The sequence below is a fragment of the Mustela erminea genome, chromosome 5 (assembly GCF_009829155.1).
Source record: "Mustela erminea isolate mMusErm1 chromosome 5, mMusErm1.Pri, whole genome shotgun sequence".
In the NCBI taxonomy this organism is placed as follows: Eukaryota; Metazoa; Chordata; class Mammalia; order Carnivora; family Mustelidae; genus Mustela; species Mustela erminea.
In genome coordinates, this window is record NC_045618.1 from 47,078,490 (window position 1) to 47,097,773 (window position 19,284).

Here is a 19,284-nt window from a genome sequence, read left to right on the forward strand (position 1 = left end):
ATATTGTCTGGTCTAAGGCTCAATCCCATGCTACCACACTGACCCTGGGCCTCTCTGGGGGCCTCTTGTGAAAAGGGAAAGCCAGGCCAGATCCTGCCATTCTCTGCCCAAACCCTGCCTGGCCAGGCTGAGCAGGAGAAGCCCAGGTGGAAAATTAACTTGCTGGCCTCCAGGGCATCTGCTCAAGGAGACAACACCCTCTGAGCTGAACAGGATGGCAGAGATGATCAAGCCCAGGGCCTGTGTGAAAAGAAGACTGTAAGGCAGAGGGCCATGAACTGAGATCCGCAGGCCAGTCCTCCTTTGGGGACGGGCTTCGGGACCACACCCTGTCTGCTCCCTGCCCCCCAGCCCTGGCTCAGACCAGCCCTGAATTCACATCTATTGATCTTTTCACAATCCTGGGAAAAGGACAGGACAAGAGCCCGGCTTGTGAGCTCACATCAGAGGTGAAGTTGGGGAGTTTGCATCTGGCGCCCCCCCGCCCCCACCGTGCCTCACATAGCTTAGCACTGGCACCCTAACTCCTTCAGCAAGGAGTGCCTCAGGCCCTGTACCAAGGCTTTTCCCCAAGATCTCCATCCAGCACATCACTCACTGCTGTGAAGACAGGGTTCCTTTCTGATGGACTTGGGGTCATGCCGCACAATACACAGACCTTGCACAATACACAAATAGGAATATTTGATTATATGCGGTTATTAAAATCAATTTGTCTCCCCAACTTTTTACCACCAAGGACCCCTGTGAGCATCACACACAGGAAGCGGAATATTGTCTGGTCTAAGGCTCAGTCCCATGCTACCACACTGACTCTGGGCCTCTCCGGGGGCCTCTTGTGAAAAGGGAAAGCCCTCTACAAAGCCCTATCAGTCTGAAAGACGCTGCTGATAGTCTGTGCTGGGGTCTACGGCCAGTCACGTAGCGAACAGGTACAATTTGGCAGTGACCACATGCCGTGTGACTCTGGTGGCAGCATCTTGTCCACCAACCATGACCTAGAAATCCCAGTGATGTCACCTACAACCAATCAGAGCTTCTGATGAACATGCGCTCACCTGACCGGTAACAGAGAGTTAATTTAATTCTAATTAAAAGCAAAAGAAAAACCTTGGTGTTTGAGTTTGCTTCATCCCAGGTGAGGGAAGGCTGCCTGCCGGCTCTGGGAAATGTCCAAAACCTCTCTTGCCCACCTGCTACAGCCTTTTTGCAAGGCACTAGCTGGGAACCACTGGCTGGGTTGTCTCTAAGGGCCCTCCAGCTTGGACTCTCTGAACATTTTCTCGCCTGCAGGAGGGGTTTCAGCCCGAAGAAGGGAGGAACAATAGAAATGGAGGCCCAGGTTTGGGGAGTCCCCGTGGGGCTCTACCAATCACACCAGCTAGGTGACCACCTCCTCTGCTAATGCATGGCCTGGGCCTGGCCACGTACCATCCATAACATGGGTGGGGGCGGGGAACAGCCCATTGTACCAGAGCTGGAAGGACTTTGAGAATCACTTGCTCCAGGTGCCTTGTTTTAGAGGTAAGGAAACTGAGGCTAAGAGAGGGGAAGTGTCTTGCCCAAGGCCATACGGCCAATGCCAAGCAGGGAGGAGCTTGGAACCTGAATCTCTTGGCTCTCATTTCAAGCACGGGGTCTTAACAGCCTAGCTGGACTCAAACTCTCAGAGAGCCTACGCTGCCCCTGTTCATATGGATGGACAGCACACTCACCACCAAAGCATACAACGTCCACGAGACATGGCCCTGACCTTGAGGAAGGGCTGCCTGCTGAAGCCCAGATGCTTTGGGCCTTTCTCAGCACCCGGAAGTTGATGCCCGAGTATCCTTACATCCCTCACACAGCTCACACCCTGCAGCCCCTGGAAGAGAGGAGCCCTCACTCAGGGAGGGGTTCCCCAGGTTCCAACTTCTGCTAGAGGAAAGCCTACCAGTCCTGCTCAGCGTCTCCACTCTGTGAATGGACGATGGATGTGAGCGCTTCTTCCCATCCAAAGGCCCGTTAATTATAGATGCAGCATTGGCTATTAACATCTTGAACTTGATTTGAAAGAGTTACTGCCAGAATGGAACCCCTGGAGCTGGTCCTGCTAAAGAGATGCAAATCTCCCCCACCTGTCCACCTGCCTTACTGCATGACATGGCAGCAGAGGCCCAGACCCCAGTGGGTAATGAGCTATATGTTCTATTAAATTTGTTTCAAATGCTATTTATTGAATTTTCTCCCCTGCAATATGCTGCTTTGTAGTTTGGCCCTGTTTGGGAAAATTAATCAGCAGCTGGGCTTCTTGTGTGGACCATCCATTTTCCTTGCAAGGGGCCAGAGGTTAATGAGTAGTTTTTGGAGTGGGAGGAGGAGGGGAATGGGAGGTGGTGGACCCTCCCTCTCACAAAAGAGGGAGGCAATGTTGCAAGTTCCTTCCTGGGTCCCCCTTAAATATGTGGGTAGGAGGCAGGGTGAACAGAGTGGAACTGGATTCTCTAGATCCAGGCTGGGCTGGCGGGCATCTCCTGCCAGCCTATGGGAGCTAGACAGAGAGGACTCTGGAACAGCCAGCCAGGGAAGCCACCCTGCCCCACCTGTCTTCTTGTTGGACAAGTATGGACGGCTTAGGTAAGAGAGGGCCCTGCACCTCGGGTCAGAATATGTGGTATAAGCGAGGCTTACACGTGGGTGTAAGTGAGCACTGGCTCATGGTGACGAGGCCTCATGCATCCCATTCATTTAGCTCACAGACCTTTACTGGCTGCTCCTGTTCCTCTCTCCTCTACTAACCCTGAAGGTTCAGGTTGATCTTGGGTGTCCAACCTCATGTCCCTACCAGCCACGCACACGCGGACTATTCTTTACAAAGCCCCCTCCACGCAGGGCTCCACTCCTTGCCAAGCAGAGTGCCAGCCCTGGGCTGCTAGCTCTCCCCCTGCCCACCCTTCTCAGTGATCTCCACTCCCAGCTCCCAGGCTCAGGCAGTGCGAGTCCCGGAGAGGGAGCCTCATTTATGATTTTCCAGGGAGGAAGAATGACACATGGTCCACAAGGCAGAGAGAGAACAGCTTGGACCGAACGCCAACTGCAGAGGCCTCTCCAAAGCAGAGAAACCTCACTGGACCTAATTAGCGTGCCACTGATAAAGCAGCAACTGACAGCGGATGCATGTTGGGGAAAAGAAACTCTGCATAAGGCATGAAGAGCAGAGGGTCAGAGAGATGAGAGGGAGAGAAGGCTAGAAGCCACTCGTCACATCCATTCCCATCCCCACCTCCCCAAGCTGAGGGGGGAATGCCCAGGGTCATTCTGGCTGGCTCCCAAGGGGGAATGGGTGGAAGAGGGCTGAAGATTAGGCCTGGAAGCCATCTCTTTCTGTCCATCCTAAATGAACGGTCAGCAACCTGAGGTGGCTCTGTACAGTTGGGCAGGCAAAGCACTGCCCAACTCTACAGGGGCCATTCACATGACCACCATTGCAGTTTAGGTATATGTGACATCGATTTTCCAGTAGATGTCCATAGAACGTCTTGAGAAAGGGATGCCTTTTTCTATTCTGCACAAATAGGCTATCTAACTCTGACCACTCAGGGAGTCTTCTCTGGAGGAGCACAGACACCTTCTAACAGTTCCAAAACAGATACCAAGGTATTTCAGGGAGACCTGAGAGGTAGTGAGTGTGGTCAAGGGAGGACATCTGGGCTCAAGTGAAAGCCAGGCCACTTACTGGCTGTAAGACAGGGGTCCTCCTGGAGATTCAGCTGCTGTCTTGGTAAGACAAAGTTTCCCTTCTGCTCCGCGTTGCTGCCCTCGTCCCATCCGTAAGGCCGAGAGTCCTCTCTGAGCTCAGAGAAGGCATCACAGGCTAGTGAGGGCTTACTGAGCACTGGTCAGAGGTCTTTGCATCTTGCTGGGCGACCCCCAGCTCTAAGGTCCCTGTGGCATTCTTGCATGCACTGTGGGCATCCCCTGCAGAGGGGAGCAGGTATGGGCGGGACTCTGGTCCTCACCACTGTCCATGGCCCTGCACCCCTACAGACAGCGGGGACCCACAGGGCTTAGGACAGACTGCTCCCCTGGGGCTGCTCCCTTGGTGCCAGCCTGTGACTACTGCCCTCTGTCCCCTTCTGTTCTTATCATAGCCCTGCAAGGAAGGAATTACCATCCTAGAGAAAGACCCACCCTAAAGAGAGGCCAAACCGAGGCTGGAGGGGTCACCCTGCCCTAAGTCGCTGGGAGAAAGGGCCCCACCTACTCCACAGACCAAGCTCTCCCCTCCGGCCGCCTTGATGGCAGACAGGCCAGCAATGCTGGGGACCCCAATGTCCTGAGCACCTCTCGTATGCCATACCCTATACTAAGTGGCTTCCTACACGTTAGGTGTTGGATGTCTTGCTGGTGGAGGCAGAAATAGCTACCAGGGGCTTCTGGTGATCAGTCTTAAAGGGCATTTGTATCTTATGTCAGGAGACCCCTAAAGCCCGAAGGCCTTTAGAACTTAAAGGAATAAAGCTAAGATGGTAGAATAACAGGCCATGTGAGCGTGCAAGAGCCTGGGGCAGGTGCCAGCAACCAGCAGATAACACATACCCTCTGAAAGGGCACTGGGTACAGTGAAGACAATGGCACACCACTGCTGGTGACCAGGCACGCTATCAGCATGGCACACACGGAGGGCCTCAGCCTCTGTAAGTCTCACCTCCTAAGGCAGCTTCACTCTCCCCACTCTAGGCCTCAACCCCCTCTCCCTGCCCTGCCCCCTGCACCCAGGCCAGCTCATATGCTCCCTGAGGGACTGGGGGTGGGGAGGATTCCGGCCATAGAGGATCAGGGTCTCTGCCATCGGCCTTCCAAGGACAGGAAAAGGCTCCCCTGCCAAGGCTGAACCCAAATCTTCGAGAGGTCCTGGGCAAGCACCGATGGCCTACAGCCCCAATCGCTTTAAACAAGGTTTCACGATTTCCTTAGTGGTTTCAAAAAGTGCCAGGAAAACCCTGTTTCTTCCCTGCTGGGAGAGCCTACTGTGGGGCATTAGGGGAGATCCTCATGAGCACAGAGGAGAGGGTTTGCAGAACACGGAGTGGGACAGGAGAACAAGATGACACTGGCATGAGAGGGCCACCTCCCTACTTCCAGATGTTCTGCATCCTGTTTCTGGTGAGAACTGTGTGTGTGTGTGTGCGCACGTGTGCCTGTGTGCGCGTGTACGCGTGTGCATGAGCAGTAGTATACACTCATGATGCATGTCACATGAACAGTACATGTGCGTTCCACATATACTAGATGCATACATGCATTGCAGGTGGTGCAGAGCAGGTTGGAGAGAGGATTTACGCCTATCGTCCTGGGGTCTTGATCTGGATGGTAGCTTCTCAAGGCCTCCGGGTGGGGCCCATGCAGCCTGCAAGTCAGGTGTGAGGGCCTCTGGGTCAGCTAAGCATGGGTGCATCAGACATCCAGGCTGAGCCTGGCCACAGAGCCCCAAGGGTGATTTTGTATGTGGTAGCTCTGAGCGTGCTGTGTATGGTGCGGACATGCGTGGTCAACATGAGGGGACTGCACAGACGAGGGGTGCGTGCGTGTGGATTGCGCAACCCGGATCCTCTGAGGCTGGGTGGTATGTGCCCCAAGTCTCAGTACAGCGACAGCGACAATGTTGCGAGTACCAGATTATGGGAGACAGACACTGATGGGGTGTGTTGACCAAGGTCCACGCAAAACGTGGCATGATTTAGGGGCTGCTTCTAAACTACTTGTGCACTTAGTCAATGACTAGTTACTGATCTGACCCAGTGCTGGAGACTGGGCCAGGCCTGGCAGGGACCTGAATTAGGAAGGTTGGTGGGGAGTGGAAGGGCAGGGACACAGGGAGGAATCAGACAGCCCTCCCCAGCAGCTGTGCAATAGGGAAGACAGAGACATCTACAGTGTGCCACCAGAGCGGACGGGCCACTGTACTATGGAGAGTTTATGTCCCAGTGGGAAGAAAGCAAGAAGTCTGCCCAAGGAGGAGAAGGCAAGAGAGCTGAGCCCTGATACTGCAGGGGCAGGCTCTGGCCAGGAAGACAGACAGCAACGGCATTCCAGGGAAGCGGTAGCTGGAACAAAGGCCTTCTGGCAGGGCCGAGCATGGCTGAGTGGAGGTCCAGCTTAAGTCAATCTGTTAGGATCTACTGGAGCGCTGTGGCTGAGGAGCCAAGGTGGGACAGGAGCCTGGAAGTCAGACCGGCGCAGCCAGAAAGGACTCGAGGGCCAGACTTCACCCTTTGCCCTAAAGGCAAAGGTGGGTCTGAGAGGAAGTAAGTGACCCAAGGTTCCAGCCTGTTTTAGGAAGCCCCTCCCTGGAAGGTAGGAGTCTAGACCACTTCTTTCTTGTTAAGAGAGGCTGAGAACCCAGACTCAGGGAAATGCAGTGGCTTACTGATTGTGGGCTCAGTCATTAAAGAAAAAGTCTAGAACTGACTACAAAAAAAGCCCAGCAGTTGAGACCTGAGAGGCTTTTCCTGGGGAACAGAAGTGGAGTGGAGGAGAAGAGGCTGCCCCTACGGCCCACACCAACTCCCCTTGAATCCTCCAAGCACAGCTTCTCTGCATCCTTCTAAAGCTGGTGCCCTAGGGGTTTTTCAGTCTCTCTGAGGTTTCTCAGCCAACTTCTCATAGAACGCTTCATGACACAGAATGTGGGCCTGGAACATGCTCCCCCCTTAAGACCCCGAGGCCTCGGTGAGGCAGGTTTGAAGGGACCTTAGAGCAGATCTGGCCTCCCTGGAGGAAGGTGATGAGGGAGCAGGAGGCCGGCTGAGGACAAAGCAAAAGCTGGCGCCTTGCACCCCCCCCTTCATCTGTTCCCCTCCATGTGTGTAGCATTCCTCAGGCACCCCTGACTGCCATAAAATGATAAATAGTTAACTTGCTGAGATCGCAATCCTGTAAGACAGGAGTCTCCCTTGGTTTGCAAATTTCCTTGAGATTACAACAAAGAAGTTACCTTATCAATAGCCCAATTTCCAAAGACACAGAACTCAGTTCCTCAAGCCCTAATGTCACCCTCCCCTCCATAAAAAACTGGAGGCGGAGGTAGAAGGAAAAGTAAATAAAGTTAAATTTCTTCTAAACCTAAATCTCATTAACAAGGATGCTTGATAGCAGGAGTGTAACATTCCACCAGACTTCCAATTGTCTTTACTTGATAGCAACTAAGCCTTCAATATCCTGATAGTATTCTTTGCCCCAATAGCCCTTCTGAACACCCCTTTGTCCTCACCTACCCAACTCCTGTGTATATAACCAGCCACTCCTCACAACCCGGGGCGGCCGCATCTCTGCCTGCCCACGGGCCCTGTCCCCGTGCTCTAATAAATCACCTTTTGCACCAACGACGTCTTAAGAATTCTTTCTTTAGTCGTCGGCTCCGAACCTCCTCACCCCACCGAACCTGACTTAGGTTCTGGGACTTCATCAAAGGGACGAGGTGGTTTCCAGACTGGGGCAGGGCCTGTCTGGAGCTGCAGGCCAGGGAAAAGAGGGGAGCAAGGCCTCAGAGGGAGATGGGACAGGAGTGGCCCGTCCTGGCAGCATCTGCCTGGCGTCCGGCTCTGCACCGGGCTGGACATGGTCAAGGCCAAGACTCTGAACTGTGTTAACCATTCTGAGCCTGTTTCCTTGTGTATGACATGGCGGCAGTGCCACCTCACCCCATGAGAGCACATGAGAACACGGTAGGAGAACACCGTAGGAGAACACATGAGATGACGGCTAGGCAGTGGCAGAACTGATGAGGGAACAGAAGGCAAGCTGAGGACAAAGCAGAGGCTGACCCCTCCCCCCACCATGGGACATATGTGACATTCCTCAGGCACTTCTGGCTGCCCTAAAGGAAAAACAAACAGTGAACTTGTAGAGATCACAATCCTGCAAGACCTGAGTCTCTCTCGGTTTACAAATGTCCTAGTGATTTACAAGGAAGAGGATTTCTTATTAATAGACTAACTTCCAAAGACCCATAACTCCGTTCTTGAAGCCCTAACATCACCTTCCCCTGCATAAAATTGAGGGAGGCTGAGGCACAGGGAAGTGTCAGTAAAGTTAAATTTCTTCTAAACCTAAAGCTCATTGACAAGGATGGGTGATAGCAGGACTGTGACATTCCTCCAGGAAGCTCTCAACTATCTTACTGTTAAGGCCTTACTGAAAGGAAAAACAACCTTAACTTGACAATGGCAAGGCCTTAGATATCCTGTAGGTCCTCTTAGCATATGAAAGTCCTTTCAAACCCTCCCTTTTCCTAACCTCCCCCTTTGTGGCAGTATATAACCAGCCAACCCTCACAACCCTAGGCCTGCAGCTCTTTCTGCCCAAACTGTCCTGCCCTTGTGCTCCAATAAGCCACCATTTTGCACCAAAGACGCCTCAAGAATTCTGGGTCATCGGCTGTGAACTCTACCCCACTGAATCTCACTTACGTTCTAAAACTCCATTAGAACTGCCATGCGGACGGGGGTCCTGGTGGGGACTGGGCCCTCCAGCCACACCACCACCGGGCAAGCTGACCCTTCCCCTGAACTACTTGATGGATGCCTGATCATGCTCCTGTTTGAGGCTACTTTCAATTTTGGCTCTCTTGGCTAGAGCACCCCCATGCTCATGGTTAAGGATTTATCCTGGAGGAGGGGGCTGGGGAGCCAGTAAGGATCCTTTGGGGTTTGCCTACAGAAAAAGCAGGGCATAGAGGTTCCAAGGGGACCTTGGGCATTTTATTTTTTCCAGTTTTAACGGGGGATAACTGACAAACTTGAGGCAAGTTATTAACCTCTCTGTGCCTCAGTTTTCCTATCTATAAAATGGGGATGTAGAACTTTCCTCCAAGGGCAGTGCTGAAGATTAAATAAGTTGACCCATGTAAACTTCTCAGAACAGGCCTGGCTCTGAGGAAGTGCCGTAATGCTTTAGGCATTTTGATTATTACACATGGTTCCCAAGAGCCCTGGCCACGGCAGAGGTGAGGAGAGATACTGAGAGTTTCCTGCACTGGGCCATGTTCATGGTGCCTGCCCTGTTTCCCCTCACCCAGTTGGTGAGCTTCAAAGTTGGGTTCCCCCAGCTCAAAGCCCATGCTCTCCCCACTGAGCCCAGAAGCCTCTACCTAAGAACTGTGGGGAGAAATGGGAACCCGCAACTAACAAGCACGTACTATATGCGGAGTTCTCAGACAATGACATCCCCCTCTCCACACACGAGGTATGGAGGTCAAGTGCAGCACTGTTTTGTCATGCCCCTGCTCAGGGGCTCCCTCTTGCCTGCTGAATTCAGCACAGGACCCCACTCTGGCACACAAGGCCCTGCCTGCTCTGCTCCCTCTCTCTCCCTCACATTCCCTCCAGCCCTGCTCATCTGGGGCACCTGGGCCTGAAGGCTGGAGTGCCCCTTCCTAGCTCCCCTGTGCCAGTCTTAGGGATTCACACCCTTCCTCAGAACTCTGAGGATAGGGTACAATTATTTAGTTTTTGGAAAAAAATTTTGAGGGTTTTTGTGTGTGTGTGTGTGTGTGTGTGCATTTACCCCCATTGTTAGTTTCCTATTAGCTAACCCCACCGTGAAGTAATTTATTCGTGGCCTTTTTCTGCAACATCTTTCATTACCCAGACCAATCACATCTTCTGGCAGGAATCCCTTCCCCTCCCGGGGTGCATAATTACTCCCACAGATGGGATTATTGGTGCTAATGACTAAGTGGGGAGATGGCTAGGCAGGGTCTTGGAGCTGGAGGGCAGGGGCAGCTGGAGGGGAGTGGGTTCATCCTTTATTCCAGACCTGCCAGCTTGGCGAGGGGGGTCAGTCTGCGGGCCTAGGGCCCATTGCTCCCCCTCAAGCCTCCACGTGCACACACCTTGGCCCTTCTTCCAGTCCTTCCCAGAAGTGTTTCATTTCAGCTTTAAATCCGCCCCAGAAGACAGGGAACACCTATCTTTATAGAGGATGAAGTTAAGGCACAGAGAGGTGAGGTGACTTGGTCAAATAACGAGGTGGCAACGGAGGCAGGGTTGGAGCCCAGTTCGGCCTCCTGGCTGGCCTTCTCCTCAGTACTGACCTCCCCTCCCCACACAGCCATCCTGAGGCAAGCAGGGCCTTGGAGCCATAAGTCTTGGGTTCGAGGCCCAGCTTGATGTCTTCACAAATCATGATACCCTGGACAAGACTTTAACCGCTCTGAACTTCGGTTTCCTAGTTTCCTCGTCTGTGCCACAAAGCTAACGATTCTCACCCTGCTTACCTCATGTGAGAGCTGTGAGCCTAACAAGCCCAGGTGTGAGGTGGCCGGGTAAAGCTGAGACGGGCCACCCCAAAGCAGGGAGGGAGACTGAGGGTCCCAGCCGACCTCTCCTCAAAGACAAAGCAAGGGAGGGCACTAGGCTCCCACTGAGAAATGAGATTGCGGGGACTGTCCCCTTCCTCAGAAAAGCCCTGAGAGTGTCTCCAAGCTGCTTATTTCCTACAGACCCACAACCCTCTCCTTTCCAGATGGTTTAGGTTTGTGGCTCAAACTGCAGGCTCTGGGTTCAGACAGGTACAGGCTCAGCTCCTGGTGGCCACTTACTAACCAGGGAAGGGCACTTCATCTCTCTGAGCCCAGGTTTCCTCATCTGCAAACTGGGGATCCTGACAGCCCGAACCTGCAGGGCAGTTGTGAGGATTACACAAAGTAACAAAGAGGAGGGGGACTGCCACAGTCCCCCGGTGCTCCAAGGGTGGGCTTTCACACCCCGTTTGTCAGCTTCCTCCAGACCCTTCAGGTCAGCTCCTCTGATGATGGCCCAGCCCCACCCTCCTGAATCTGTGGGGTGGTGGACCCTGGAGTTGGCAGAGGCAGAAATCCCATCGACTCCAGAGACTTGGACAAAAAGAACACAGCAGCAGCTCTAAGCATGGATGCCTCAGCTCCCACACCCTCTTCTGCCTGCCTGCAGAGAGCTCCAGGCTCCAGGCCTGGACCAAAGCCCCAGCTCCAGACCCCAATAACAAGGGCACTGTTAAAGACGTGAGGAGCATGGCAGCGAGAGGATGGCGTGACATGGTGGTGTTATGTTTCTGGAACAGAAGAGTCAGCAGTTTTCCCTAATAAAGCCACAAACCACGGGGTCCCAGAGCGGGAAGGCTGGACTCTGCCTTAGTGACATAAACCCAATTTTCCTTACTTTGCTCTGTGGATTAATTGCCAACATGATTTAACACTCTGGTGATCGTTCCCCCAGCCCCATCCCTCTCTGCCCTGGGAAAAATCCATAGATATCTGCTCTGGGGACAGCAAACTCAGGAAAAGGAGGTACTCAGAGGGGCTGAGTACATTACCCAAGTACACACATCTGAGGGACAGACATGGGATTCCAATCCAGGCTGGTCTGACCGCAAAGTCCATGCCTTAACCTCTTGTGCACCATCCCTACACAACTCTGTCAGGGACCTCCACAATCATTTATTGAGCATTTGCTACATGCCAGCCTTGGCTTGAAACATTATATATATTTACCTAATTCAATCTTAAGAACCCTAGAACACGGTACTGTTATTTACCCCATTTTGTAGATGAACAACCAAGGTTTGAGAAGCATAAGTAACTGGGCCAAGGCCACCCGGCAGGCGAGGACATAGGATAGGAGTGCTGGAATGGGGCACGTATGTGTATTTGTATTTTTCAATCACTTCTGCTCGTTTGCACTATTGGTGCTCCTCTGTTCACACGGGCAGGGCAGCTGGAGGGTGAATTCCTCATCTCTAGTGCAGCAGCCAGAAAATCTTTTATTATAATTAGAAAGCTAGTCAATGGCAGGAGGCGGGACGGGGCATGGAAAGCGTAGGGCTACTAGCCTGCAGACCTCGGGTTTGAAAAAGAACAAAACAATCAGAACAGGAAACACACACATTCTATACATGACGCCTGGCTGTACTTCCCCAGTCCCCGTTTCTCTTCTGGCCCCGCAGCTGTCCTCCCTCCTGACTTCCAGGCACGCATTTTGTCCAGCTCTGGGGTGGGGGTTGGGGGAGAGTGACATCTTAAAGGACGTCAGAAACCTTGGAGGAAAATTCAATCACTGCTTCACTGATCTGGATTTTCATAACTCTCACCCTTGTCCTGCCTTCCCTGGCCCGACCAGCTGAGGTTTGCGACTGACCTACCGACAGCAGAGAGGAAAGGGAGAAAAATGTGGAAACGAGTTTGTTCATTTGGGTGATGGAGTGCCCGCTCCCCTCGCCAGCACGCAGGGTTCAATAACAGCAGACAGGGCTTCAAAAAATTGCAGCATAAATAGATGAGCCCTTTAAGGTAATAGAAATTCTGTCATCCAGGGGAGAAATATAGGCCCCGATTCCCATGGGTGGGGACACCGAGCTTCTCTCTCCCGCCTCCCAGGCTCGCCGTACCCATTGTAGCCAGAGCCGAAAGGGAGCATCTGTGCTGAGCAATGGCCAGAGGGTCCCTTATCTCCCAGCCACACGGTTCTACGCAGGGAGGAGGTCCCGGAAATCCAGGCTCTGCTGCTCTGGCGACCTCACAGGCCACTTGCTGCAGGTGCCAAGGTGGCAGCAATTAGTCCAAGAGCAGCAGAGGACGCTCCATCAGCCTGGACACCTAGGTGTGGCCTTAATTAAGGAAAGCTGGTCAGCAGAGGCGTGTGGAGGAGCTGAGAAGCTGGCCTTCTCCCCCGCCCCCTCCAATGATGAGAAAGTCTATTTTCTGTTCTGTGGCTGCCCTTGGGAACCCAAGAGCCCCCGTCAACTCTGCTGCTCCCAACCAGAAGGAAGTTTCAACTAACTCTACTCTCTTCCTCTTGCTTCCTTTTCTCCTTGTACCCCCAAAGAAGGCCTTTGCGCCAGGACCAGTGAGTCTCTTTAGGTAGGGGCCCCATGGGGTAAACAACAACAGCAGTGGCAGCACCGCCAATAATAATGATGATGATGATGGTGATAAGCTCACTCTTGCTGGAAGAATATGAATCTGCCAGGTATTCTAGCAATCTTATACATACTAATTAAGCAGCCCAGTAATCCAACAGACTTTATTATTACTCCCCTTTCCTATATGAGAAAACAAAGGCACAGAGAGGTAAAATATCTTGCCCAAGGTCACACAGCTAGTATGCAGCAAAGATGGTATTTGAAGGGAAGGAATCTGGCTCCAGAGTCTCTGAGTAACCACTACATAGTACTGCGTAAGGTAGAAGCTCACATTATTTGCTGCTCACCCCCCAAAAACCCCCAGAGATGATGCTGGGGAACAGCTGTTCTAGTCCACTGCCAAAACCTGTTTATCTGAACTGCAGAGAAGACAACAAGTATTTTTAAGCGCCAACCCTGGTGGCATGGCCCCTCAAGAAATACCGTGAACTTCCTTCCTATGAAGGTCACTTCTGAAAACTTCTGCTTTCAGGGCATTCATTGCTCTTCCCCCAAATCTTGTTGATTTCAAAGTGAGTATACTGAGTGAGATAGTCATATGGCCAACATGGACCAGGAGGCAAGCAGTTGGGAGAGTGGGTACGGCGTTGGAGGGAGAAAGACTCTGAGCGTAGCCACTTGCTGTGGGAACAGAGGAGATGAAAGGCTTAATTCTGAAGACAGGACTACTCAGGGAAGGCTTCATGGAAGAGGCAGCCTTTGATCTCAGCCCTGAAAGGCTGAGAATGATTTTCTTCAGCTAAGATAAGACAATGGGGAGGACATTCTAGGAGGAGGGAAAAGCCTGAGAAAAGGCACAGGCAGGGGCCTCAAAGCAGACACTGTGCTTGGGGAAATGTGAGTTATGTGTGGCCATAGGACAGGTTTTTGGCAGGACTTAGCAGGAGGTGGTTAGGGTGGATTAACTAGTTTTAAGGTCAGGTTACAAAGGAATGGGGTTTGAGTTTTGTTTGGTGGGTAATGAGAAGCCATGGAGAAGGATGATGTGATTTCAGCTTCCAAGTGGAGAGCCAGCTCCACCTAGTCCCTTCAACCACAGTTCAGCTTTTCCCTCCTCAAGTCCTGGCTTATCCTTCACATGAACACACACAGGACTCTGCTGGCCTGAGCCCCTAGCCATGGGACCCTCACTCTGTCCTTCTCCGCCCCTGCTGTCCCTGGTGTTCTGACTGGGTGAGGAGACTAGGTTCTAAGAGAACCAGAGCAAACTTGGAACAGAGCCTCGTGGTTGCTGTCCAAGGTGCTGACACAATGCCACTGCCAATATAAAGCCCTCCCATTTTAATGACTGGTGCCCATAACCCTGTTCCTGTTGGATAGAGACTATCATTATCACTTTACAGATAAGAAATGGAAGTCCTGAAAGTTAGCAGAACCAGAGCTGGAAACCTGGTTTCCCACCTTCCAGTCCAGGATTCTTTTGCCCCACCCAGCAGCCCCAATGCAATTTAGCAAAGCATGCCTCGTGATTCCACTGTTGTTGCCAAGCTAACATATACAATGCTTAGACTTTATTCCTATCTCCAGCCCTATGTCCATTTCCCCAAACACTGACAGGTGTGCTCACCCCACAATGTCTCCTGAGACTGACTGTTCAGGGTGACCCATAGGTGCCTGGGTGTACCTGCTTGGACTTGTAAGTATTCATGACTGTTTGAATCATGCTTGCTCCAACAGAACCCCTGGGTATAGCTCATCTTGACACTCTCCTTGACAGAAGGGGTGCTGGGCTTAGAAGAAGCACTATTTCCCTACTACTCTTACAGTGCACCAATAATTACTACCATCTTACTGGGTGCTTACTGTGTCCCAGGCCCTGAATGGCAAACTTTCTGTATGAAGCTTCTCAGTCTCATGACAAAGTCTTCTCTTAACAAATGAGGAAACTTGGGCTTAGGCAGGGTAAGTGACCTGCCAGCAGGCAGAGTGGGGATTGGAGGGCAAGGATCTGAACTCAGGTTTGTGTGGTTCCATGTTGACCTGTCAATTAAAGTCTATCATCTAACCTGTGAGAGTTCAGTGGCTTTGTGATCCTGGGCAAAGTCACATATCCTGTTTGAATTTCAGCTCATTTTCAAGTTGAGGAACATGAAAGCGCACCTCCATCACGCTCTTGTGAGCGACAGAGATGAGGCATGCAGCAAGGACTTCTAAGTGTTTGCTACGGGTGTGAATATGATTATTGCTAAGCACAAGCTCTTTGAAGACTAGAAGGGTGTCTGATTAGCCCTTTCCATACCCCCAGCTGCCCCTCCCCAAGTCCTTGGCAGAGTAAATGTCTAGTGCTCTGGGAAAGAAGGAGAAAGAGTGTGAGGGCCAGCACACCTGGAACGCCAAGTGGGGCTTGCTCCTGCCCCATATTCTCATGGTCTCTGCAGAGTTTGGGGACCACCTGGCTGGAGCAGGCATGTCACTGGACTCCCTGGGGTGGTTCTGGAGCACCTAGTAGTGTTCCTCGCATCTCTGTTGAGTCTGAGGCCCATTCCCAGCCCTCAGAGACTCTGCTTTCCTAAAGCTATCCTGGCATCCTCCCTGTACAGCAGTGGGCAGGACAGGCTCTGGAGAGAGGGGCCAGCTGGGGATGTGGCCTCATATCCATTGCCATGTTTGCTACTCACATCTGATAGCAGGCAGGATGGACGTGACTCCCATCTTACAGAGGAGGAAACTGTGGCGAAGCAAAATGAGGGGACATGGCCAAAGTTAGTGAGCCTAGGATCGAGGTCTCCAAATACTCAGAAAAGGGCTCTTTTAATTAACTAATTAACTGCTCATCCTAAATATCTTTCAAGGAAAAGGGCAGCTGCATAAATTTATAGACTAACTAGCAAATAAAGGCACTGCTAATTATTATTGATGGCAAGGCATTCTAGGGAGGGTCTCAGCCAAGTCTGCCCTGCTGATCGCCTCAATCCCTGACCCTGACCAGAGCTCGCTAATTGCAGGAAGTTGCATTCATTCAGAAGCTGGGGTAAAGGCAACAGTAATGAGTTCCCTCTTGGAGTCTGGTGCATGCAGGAATGAGTCACGCTGGATGAGAACAATTGACTGTTCTGTAATCACCTCCAGCAGCTCCTGCTCAACACCCAACAGGGCCCCAGAAGAGCCTTTCCAGGTATAATGAGGCTGGGCAGGAGGAGATGGATGAGAATTCACAGGGTCTCACCAGGGCAGTTTGGCTTACAATCTGTCTTAGCCCTGAGCCCCAGGCAGGTGGGACTTCACAAAGAGATGATTCCTGCAAGTGCCAAGTCTCCTAAAGTTCAAGGGCAGGAAGTCATTTGCATCCCAGATGGGAGGAAGAGAAGCAGTGGGCTGGCCTCCAGCCTGCAGGAGCCCTGGCCTGGGGGCAGTGGGCGCACAGACACTGGCCTCTCTAGCCCTTGAAGGGGGCTAATTCTTCCTTCTATTGAGGAACAATGACCAGGCAGGCAGTTGGGGTGAGGAAAAGGAACATGGGACTCTCGTTAGGCCCATATACAATGTATACAACCTTTCCTTTGGCAAACACACAGACACAGACAGACACACACACACACACACACTCTCTCTCTCTCTCTCTCTCTCACCTCTCACACATATCCTCTCCTTGCTCCTACTTCCCTTTATTTTCTCCATAAGGGTCTGCTTCCTGACTCGGTCCATGGAGTCCACATTGTGGAGCATCTTAGAAACCAGTGTGTTCATTTCCCCTGCACACTTATCCTTTACAGATGAAGGAATTGGGACCCTGAGAGAGAAAGCCACCTGCCCAAAGTCACAGTAGCGAAACTGGGACCAGGGTCAGAAGGCCCCACTAATGGCTCTGGTGTGGGCAGTTCAATTCTGCTTCCATCTCCTGATCACTTGACTGTGTAAGATTTTTAATCCCAACCAACTATTCTCTCCTACCCAAAGCCCAAAACCGAGGGCACTCCATTTTTCTGTGGAAGCGATGGCCAGAGCTCACACCAATGAAGGTAAATTAGAAAGGAGACCCGCAAGAGGAACTGACTTCTTTCTCTTTCAAAGATGTCACTAGAGGGGCACCGGGGTGGCTCAGTGGGTTGAAGCCTCTGCCTTTGGCTCAGGTTGGCTCAGGTTGTGATCCCAGGGTCCTGGGATTGAGCCCTGCATCAGGCTCTCTGCTCAGCAGGGAGCCTGCTTCCTCCTCTCTCTCTCTGTCTGCCTCTCTGCCTGTCTGTCAAATAAATAAATAATATCTTCAAAAGAAAAAAAACGATGTCACTAGAATTCATTTTTACTCAATTTCACCTGCACTAGGGAGGAGGAAGAAGGAACCAGACAGAGTTTTGTTCTACCCACGACAAACCTGCCCACAAAAGTCCCTACGCAAAGCCACACTTCCACATCATGAGCATGGCTTCCTTGTAGATCAGTGGGTCTCCCCTTGGCAGCATACTAGCCTCAACTAGACCAAATGTATCAGTGTCTCTGGAAAGCAGGGGTGGGGCCCAGGCATCAGTGTTTGCAAAGCTGCCCAGCTGATTCCCAGACACAGTCCAAGTTGAGCACCACCCCTTCTTACTCAGTGTGAGGCCACTGACCAGCAGCACTGACATCACCTCGAGCTTGTTGCAAAGGCAGACCCTTGGGCCCCACCCCCTTCAACTGGGTCAGAATCTGCAAGGTCAGAAGGCCCACCACCCCTCCATACACTCACTAAAGTGTGGCCAGCACCGGCGGGACTACCTTCTACAGTCTATCTCTCCACCTGGTCACAATTTTGCAAGGCAGGTGTTCCATCCCAAAGGTGAGGAAACTGATTCAGAGAGAGGTTAACTCACTAGCCCAAGGTCACACACTCGGTGATTAGAGCAGAGCCAGGATGTGACCCCAGTCTGGTTCCAAAGACCATGGTCTGTACCGCACCAACCACTTCCTATAGCACAGCAAAATACATGGCCACAGGGGATTCCTCCTCCCCCACCCCGCCCCCACCAGTGCTTGGGACCTCAGACCTGCTGGGCACGCCCCGGGCCTTCGAATAAGATTCCACTTCCAGTGTCAAGTTCCCTAACCTCATAAAAACCAGCATAATTCATGAGAAACCACAAACAGTAAACACGTGGGGGAAAGGTTCACTCTCCCTAGTAATCAGCGAAATGCAAATTAGAACAACAACATCGAGGAGCCATTTTCTACTGATATAATTAGCAAAAAACAAAAAAAGAAAGAAAGAAGAAAGGAAAGAAAAAAGGATGTTAGCAAAGTTGTTTTGAAATAGGTACATTCGTACATGGCTATTGGCGGTGTAGATTTATATAACCCTTGAGGAAAGTAATATGGCAACATCCATCAAGAGCCATAAATATATTATGCCCACTGACCCTGGAAATTCACCCTAAGGAAATAATTCAATAGGAGAGGAAAAGCTGTTTGTAGGAAGATGCTTATTGCAACATTTGCTGTGAACATTGGAAACAACTCAATATTCAGCAGTAAGGGATGGTTGAGTAAACTGGGGGGGGGGGGGTAACGGCAGCTCCTGCAGGGGTATGCAGCTATTTAAAATGATAATTAAGAACCCTGAGCAGCAAATGTGGGTGAAAGCAAGTAGAATGCAAAACTGTGTGTGTGTGTGTGTGTGTGTGTGTGTACTGTGGTTATTACGATGTAAAACACCATGTGTATTGGATTTAGACAGGGAGGAGCTGGATGCAAAGACAACTGGTGTTCCATGGGGAGGGGACAATGGAAAGACCCTCTCCTTCTATTCCATCCACAATTACAGAAACTGTGGGAACTGGTCCTTCGAGAACAGCCTGGGAGCTCTGGGGTCAGAAGTCCTATCTCTGAGTACAGAAACTCGCATCCTTCATCCCTGGGCAAAGGGCCACATTCCCAGAGTCTCCACTCCTGTGTGGGGCTTTGGGAGATCCTTCCCATCTTACCATGAAGCCTGGGGCACATGTGCAGCTCCCAGTGATGCTGTGGCAGTCAGCGCCATTCTGACAGGTGCAAGGCAGACGGCAGCCGTTGCCGTAGTAGCCAGCGGGGCAGGACTCATTGCAGTGCTGGCCAGACCAGCCTGGCTGGCAGGTGCACGCTCCAGTGACTGGGTGGCAGCTGAGCAAATGAGAGAAGAAAGAGAGAACAGTCTGGCTGGGGAGCCAGCCCTGTCCCACCCTCCGCCCATCCCAGCTCTGGTCGCCAGGGCAGCAGGATCCATGGGTCTGAGGTTAAATTGCTTATTGCCTTGTCAGAAGGTGCCAAAGGCACACGGCCTTAATGGCCCCAAGAAACTAGGGCTCACGGTAATTATATAATTTGCCTCAAGTCACATAGCGAGGAAGCAACAAAATCAGGATTATGACACAAGTCTTCTGATTTCCAAAGAAGTGC

At 51.8% G+C, this 19,284-nt stretch overlaps 1 protein-coding gene across 17 annotated transcripts in view; it reads right to left on the reverse strand.

The window, feature by feature from the left end:
- MEGF11 (multiple EGF like domains 11) overlaps positions 1–19,284 on the reverse strand; it is a 344,701-nt gene that overhangs the window by 38,802 nt on the left and 286,615 nt on the right. For all 17 annotated transcript variants that reach the window (XM_032342939.1, XM_032342935.1, XM_032342936.1 and 14 more), the window contains exon 10: positions 18,834–19,008. In XM_032342939.1, the coding sequence (XP_032198830.1) occupies positions 18,834–19,008 (175 nt within the window). The remainder of the gene's footprint in view (positions 1–18,833; positions 19,009–19,284) is intronic.